We start from the raw sequence: 7,500 nt of genomic DNA, 5'->3' as shown, positions 1-7,500 counted from the left end.
TACCTACCACAATATCCACCATTTGACGTGTAGGAGACGCAGAGAAGCAGAAATCTACCTACCACAATATCCACCATTTGACGTGTAGGAGACGCAGAGACGGAGAAATCTACCTACCACAATATCCACCATTTGACGTGTAGGAGACGCAGAGAAGGAGAAATCTACCTACCACAATATCCACCATTTGACGTGTAGGAGACGCAGAGACGGAGAAATCTACCTACCACAATATCCACCATTTGACGTGTAGGAGACGCAGAGAAGGAGAAATCTACCTACCACAATATCCACCATTTGACGTGTAGGAGACGCAGAGAAGGAGAAATCTACCTACCACAATATCCACCATTTGACGTGTAGGAGACGCAGAGAAGCAGAAATCTACCTACCACAATATCCACCATTTGACGTGTAGGAGACGCAGAGAAGGAGAAATCTACCTACCACAATATCCACCATTTGACGTGTAGGAGACGCAGAGAAGGAGAAATCTATCTACCACAATATCCACCATTTGACGTGTAGGAGACGCAGAGAAGGAGAAATCTACCTACCACAATATCCACCATTTGACGTGTAGGAGACGCAGAGAAGGAGAAATCTACCTACCACAATATCCACCACTTGACGTGTAGGAGACGCAGAGAAGGAGAAATCTACCTACCACAATATCCACCATTTGACGTGTAGGAGACAAAGAGAAGGAGAAATCTACCTACCACAATATCCACCACTTGACGTGTAGGAGACGCAGAGAAGGAGAAATCTACCTACCACAATATCCACCACTTGACGTGTAGGAGACGCAGAGAAGGAGAAATCTACCTACCACAATATCCACCACTTGACATAAACCCACGAGAACCATCTCGAGCTTAGACCACGGACTCGAGACCAGCCTGTCCACGCCCCGCCATTGCGAGAGCGTGAAGGTGCTGGTCTAGCAATCCTGCGGACCTGCGTTCGATCCCACGCCCGGCCAGTGAGTGGTATCCCCGGCCACTCCTCGCACACAGGGGGAGATTTGGGCAATCCTACGCCCGGCCAGCGAGTGGTCACCCCGGCCACTCCTTGCACACAGGGGGAGATTTGGGCAATCCCACGCCCGGCCAGTGAGTGGCAACCCCGGCCACTCCTTGCACACAGGGGGAGATCCGGGCAATCCCACGCCCGGCCAGTGAGTGGTAACCCCGGCCACTCCTTGCACACAGGGGGAGATCCGGGCAAAAAATAAAAACAGACAGCACGTCACAGCAAAAGAATATCCACTGTAACAACTGGAATGAAAACTAAAATCTTAAAAATCTCAAATCTCTCCAGACCCGACGACCTCGCACCGGCGGCGAAGGCACGCACGCACGCAACGCAGTCGATACGAACGCAGAAGACGCAAAAAAAGAGAGGACGAGATCGGAAGAGTCCACGAACCGACCGTGAACCGCGGGAGTGACTCGACAAGGCCGCCAGACAGACCCCACGGCCGGTTCTGCGGATCTGCAGGTCTGAGGGCGCCGGGTTTCTCGTTTTTGTGGAAGTGGAAGGCGATGCGGTGGTGGTGAAAATGATGGTGATGAGGATGATGATGATGATGATGAAAATGATGATGAAAATGAAAATGAAAATGATTATGATGGTGAATATGAAAATAATGATGATAATGTAAATGGTGATGAAAATGATAATGAAAATGATAATGACAATTTTGAAAATGATGAAAATTTCGATAATGATGGTGAAAATGATGACGATAGCATAATGAATGATGATAATCATAATAATGATGGAAATAATAACACTGCTAATAACAAAACTAGCAATAGCCAGAAAACAATCGCAACAATAGAAATAAACAATACATTTTTTCTATCCTATCAGCAGAAACACCTATAGCTTACCCTCTTATCCCAATCTAATATGCAAATACCTCCCCCCCTTCCCACCCCCCACTAAAAAATGGTCCCGTTGTGGGAAATGCACTCTCTCTTTCTCTTTCTCTCTCACTCACTCACACAAACACACACTCTCTCTCTCTCCCTCTTGCCCCCACTCACTCTCTCCTTCTCCTCTCCCACTCACTCTCTCTCTCCCTCTCCTCACTCACTCTCTCTCTCTCTCTCTCCCTCTCCCACTCACTCTCTCTCTCTCTCCCTCTCCCATTCACTCTCTCTCTCCCTCTCCCACTCAATCTCTCTCTCTCCTCTCCCACTCACTCTCTCTCTCCCTCTCCCCTCACTCTCTCTCTCTCTCTCTCTCTCTCCCTCTCCTCACTCTCTCTCCCCTCTCCCTCACTCACTCACTCTCTCTCCCTCATCCTCACTCTCTCTCTCTCTCCCTCAATCCTCACTCTCTCCCTTCTCCCACTCACTCTCTTCTCTCCCTCTCTCACTCACTCACACAAACACACTCTTCTCTCCCTTCTCTCCCCACTCTCTCTCTCTCTCCCTTTCCCACTCACTCTCTCTCTCCCACTCAATCTCTCTCTCCCTCTCCCTCCATCTCCCTGTCCCTCACTCTCTCTCTCCCTCTGTCCTCTTCTCACTCGCTTTCCCTCTCCCTCTGTCCTCTTCTCACTCGCTTTCCCTCTCTTTCTGAACGTCACATCCACACCTCTATCTCTCAAGCAAAAGCAAAACTTACTTGTCCCGATCGTAGACTATCTTGATGTAGTCCACCTCGTGAGTCCTCTCTACGAACTGTGCGCAGGAGTGGCGGCTGATGTCCTCCATGACCTGGCGGATCAGGTACCGCTCCAGGGGCAGGAACACTGGGGGGAGAGGGGGGGAGAGGGGAGAGAGAGAGGCTAGTGTTAATGTTAATGGCAGCTGGTCAAGATTTCTTTTTATTTTGATTAAAGGACCTATCACACTAGCACTTTTTTTCCAGTCAATTTCTGGGGTTATGTCTGAATCTGAGGCTTTCCGCAAGTATCGTCTGCAAACGGAACGCCTCCCAGACCAAGACGGTTACGACCGTTTCCGTCTGACTAATTTCCGTCTTGATCTTGTGCTATTAATAAATTAGTTAGAATGAGTGAATGTAAACATAAGCTAATAATTCAGAACATCCGTATATACAATCTACATCATCATATTTCTCTTAAAACAACGTAATACGTATGAGAATCTTCGTGTGATTCCCGGGACCTCCCTCCGACAGCGCCATGTTTGTTTACATCGGTCAGTCGGTTCTCACACGAAGAAGTTCATTCGGAAACGCAAAAAAATTGACGTAAAATAAGTGACAGTGACAGGGCCTTACGAATGGTATTGTCAGCGCCGACGAGAAGAGGTCAAAATCGGCACTGAGGATGAACCGTGGCTGAGAGGGAAAAAGAGGAAAACGTGACACTTTCACTTGGTTCACTTGCGTCATACATATTCGTTGTTGACACAGACGCGCACGTACACACACACACACACACACAGAGCACGCCAATTAGGAGAGAGGGGGAGAGAACGGGAGACAGAGAGGGAAAAGGAGAGAGAGATAAAGAGAGGAAGAATGGGGAGAGAAAGAAAGGGAAAAGGGGAGAGAAAGAAATGGAGAAGGGAAGAGAATGAGAGAGGAAGAAAGAGAAAGAGAAAGGGAGAAGGAGAGAGAGAAAAAGAGGGAGCAAGGAGAGAAAGAGAGGGGGAAGGAGTGGCAGAAAGAGAGGGAAAGGGGGAGAAGAGAAAGAAAGAGAGAGAGAGAGAGAGAGAGAGAGAGAGAGAGAGAGAGAGAGAGAGAGAGAGAGAGAGAGAGAGAGAGAGAGAGAAGAGAACATAGAGAGAGAGAGAGAGAGAGAGAGAGAGAGAGAGAATGCCTTTCCCACAACGGGACCGCGTGAAACAACACAGCCTTTGGCAACGGCGCTTCTCACGCGCGCTTCCGGAGAACATTTCTTCCGCTCAGCTGATTTTTGCGCGCGGGAAGCGATCGGCGCGCAAAAAAAGGCGGGCGGCGCGTGACGAAGCCAGGAAATGGCGCGAAGGAACAGGTTAACTTCGGATGAAATCGCTTCCCATATCTTGCCGGTCGCTCGAGTTCGTCACTATCAGTATCATAATCTATATTTGTATATTATAAATACATAAACATTTATATATAATGCATAAAAAATTATATATATAGGTCATGTATGCGCATCTCGATTCACCCGTCATCGCAATCCGTCGATGAAGGCTTCCTTGCAATCTTCTGCCCTCAAAATGCCATCCTTGTACTTCACTCCCATTCTACGTTTAATAAAATGAAGATATTTTATTAGGAACCCCTTTTTTCTGCACCGTCTAAAGACCATATCACACAATTACTTTTTTCCATCATTTTTTTGAATTTGAGGCTTTCCAGACCAAGACGGTTACGACCGTTTCCGTCTAATTTCCGTCTTGATCTTGTGCTATTCATAAATTAGTTAGAATGAGTGAATGTAAACTTAAGCTAATATTATAGAACATTCGTATGTACAATATACATCATCATATTTCTTTTAAAATAACGGAATATGTATGAGAATGTTCGTGTGATTCCCGGGACCTCCCTCCGACAGCGCCATGTTTGTTTACATCGGTCAGTCGGTTCTCACACACAAAGTTCATTCGCAAACGCAAAAAAAAACGACGGAAAAGGTGATAGTGTGAAAGGGCCTTAACGAAAACCTCCCACAAAGGACGAGGGTCTCCCGGCGAGGGAACGGAGAAAGCGACAGTGACGTAACTGGTTCATCTCTTCGCCGCAAAATTCATGTATCGCTGCATTTTTTTTTTTTTTCTTCTCTCTCTCTCGTTCTTATTATTCAGTGGATACGCCAGGAGCTACTGCGAGGATTCCAGGGCTGTTGGCTCATACGTAGCAAAGACCATCTCTCCCTCCCTCTCCCTTTCTCTTTATTTCTCTCTCTCTCTCTCTCTCTCTCTCTCTCCCTCCCTCACCCTCTCTCTTTCTCTCTCTCTCTCCCTCCCTCTCCCTCTTCCTTTCTCTCTCTCTCTCCCTCCCTCTCTCTCTCTCTCTCCCTCCAGTTTCACACAGCCATTTGGTTCAAAGTAACAGGACACTTTACATCAACAGGATTACTTCCAGAAATTGTTAGTAGGAAAGTTGGGTTATTTTCTCGATTATGACAATCGGGACTTCGTACACGACATTTATATCATCAGATTTATTCTCGTGTGATGAGATCAAATATGATGATAACATCCGTAGCAATCACAGTCGACAATCTTGATGTGTCCCGATAGCAGGGGAGGGCATGAATTATAAAAGGGAAATTAAGGGGTAAAATAGGCTGAAATAACAATAGAACATAAATGCATAAAACCAGCACAAAAACACTTAAAGTCAGGAAAAGAATCTCTACGGACGTAACCGCCATCTTTGGCGCGCCAACTTTAAAAAACCTCTACGGGTATCAAACCCATCTTTCGGCAAAATCTACGGGAATTCACACTATCTAAAACCCCAGTGATAATAGTATAAAAACATTAATAAAAGACGCTAAAAGCATGTGTGGAATATCATACACTCATACTAAGCAATATATCATTTGGCAACCGCATAATAATGCACGATCTACTAGGCATATTGCAGTAATGAGTCATGCGGTCATTGCATATGTAAACAAGAGAAACTTGCTCTGGTCTTTCATGTACAACACATTTTGGAAGCATATATATTGCCACACATTTGTATCGTTCTATCATTGGTATTATTGGAAATGCAATCCCGCACCTAATTTAAAAGAATCTGAGCTTACCATGTGATAGAACACATCTTTCTACGGTAGTTTTCTTTTATACCATTTTGTGCGCAAATTGATAATAACGGAATTATAGAGGGTATAATATCAACTATTTCCAGGAGCCGCGGTAACCTTCCTCCTCCAGCGCCGCGACAAAATGACAAAAAGCCGTTAAAAGCGACGGGAAATCGGACGGATTTGTAGCGGATGACGTATGCGAGGGAAATCAAATGAGCCAATTAGATTCGTGCGTGAACATAGATACTTAATATAACCAATCAAATTGGGAATAGATCATCACGTGACAATAGAAGCTGGGCCTAGGAGAAGGCAGTTGGAATTCAAATTAGTTCCATTATGGCTAGACAGTGTGTAGGTTGTGAGAAAAATTATTACGATTTCACTGCGATATATCAACAAAATAACGAAGCAAGCTAATTAAATCTACATCACGGTGTACTGCCAGTGGAAGTACAATGCCGCACTGTAAGACATCGTGACATTACAGAAATGACAAGACACCAGTGGGTTTGTGGTGCATGGAAAGGATTAAAAAAAAGAGAGAAAAAAGAAAGCAGTGTAACTTTGCTGTAAGCGATCGCAATTCCCGCCAACAACGACCTGGAATACCCCGACGATCCCAGTGACCCACAGCCTGGCACGTCTGGAGTGAAGGCTGAAGGTTAAAACTGTTCATGGGTTTGGGCTCTCTCCTGCCGGAACATGCGAGGTGAAGATTTTGCAGACTAGGCGGGGTATAAGGGGGGCGAAACCCCTATATTTACTGAAAACGTGTCAGATACCTGGTTTGCCCGGGCTCTATCCTGCCGGAACATACGAGATTTTGTAAACCAGGGAGGGCGGCAACCCTCCCTGAAAGGGGGTTTAAAGGGTTGGAGCCCCCTATACAACCAGGAAATGTATTGATATAATATGATTACTAGTATTCTCCCGATATTTCTCGAAATTCATAGATATGTAGGCGTATCATGCCCTCCCCAGTTATCGAGACCGATATCGTAGTTATGCTTCGTTTGCGAAGGAAATGAGCGCTGGATTCGTTGGAAACACAACGAAAGCTATTGGAAAATCATTCTTTTCACCAAAAAACTGGCGTGGAGTTGCATTTCCAAATTTACCCTATCATTTCATATAGGTTTCACTACCCAACTCCGCCACTACCTGGAACTACCTATTGTCAAGTTTCTCATTTTGGGCTCAGGCACTTTTGTGAGTTGGTTAGTTTTGGTTAATCATTACGGTATGGACGCCATACGATAGGACAAACTGAATTTGATTTTCTTGTAGAGGACTAAAACTTGTTGTCGATACAAGAAATAATTTGCAGACAACATTGGTAACGCCGCAAATATAGGGAAAATATCTGCGAAAGTCCACGAGGTGTTCCCATGTTTCAGCTGTCTTGCCGTCCACACAGAAGTGAAGACAATGTTTCCTAGTCCAGTCACGGCAACTTAAATTAATAAATAAATTATTTGACGTCGAGTTTGGGACTCGTCTCTGGCGACTGCGTACATACTGTAAAGAATTACCTTACTTTTGGCCAAAACTCGAACTTACCCTCCATTCTCCTACAAAACGTTACCCAGACATCAACCGTTCAATTAACTGTAGTGAAACAAGGTATAGCGAAACAATGACTTCACTAATGCTAAAAGGCAGCGAATGAGTCACTTACGGAAAGCAGAAGAGAACTGGAAAGGCACAACCCCGTCGGGCCACAGGCGCATGGTCTCGCTCACGGCGTTCTTGTCTTGCGC

The 7,500-nt window shown here is 45.5% G+C and overlaps 1 protein-coding gene across 2 annotated transcripts in view; it reads right to left on the bottom strand.

Moving 5' to 3' along the window:
• Positions 1-7,500, bottom strand: part of LOC113804838 (bone morphogenetic protein 1) — a 41,053-nt gene that overhangs the window by 17,130 nt on the left and 16,423 nt on the right. For both annotated transcript variants that reach the window (XM_070138224.1, XM_070138225.1), the window contains 2 exons: positions 7,419-7,500; positions 2,641-2,767 (listed from right to left, as the gene is read on the bottom strand). The exon at positions 7,419-7,500 is cut by the window's right edge and continues 6 nt beyond it. In XM_070138224.1, coding sequence (XP_069994325.1) covers positions 2,641-2,767; positions 7,419-7,500 — 209 coding nt within the window. The remainder of the gene's footprint in view (positions 1-2,640; positions 2,768-7,418) is intronic.

The sequence above is a fragment of the Penaeus vannamei genome, chromosome 24, assembly GCF_042767895.1.
Source record: "Penaeus vannamei isolate JL-2024 chromosome 24, ASM4276789v1, whole genome shotgun sequence".
NCBI lineage: Eukaryota > Metazoa > Arthropoda > Malacostraca > Decapoda > Penaeidae > Penaeus > Penaeus vannamei.
This window is presented reverse-complemented; position numbering and strand designations above follow the sequence as displayed.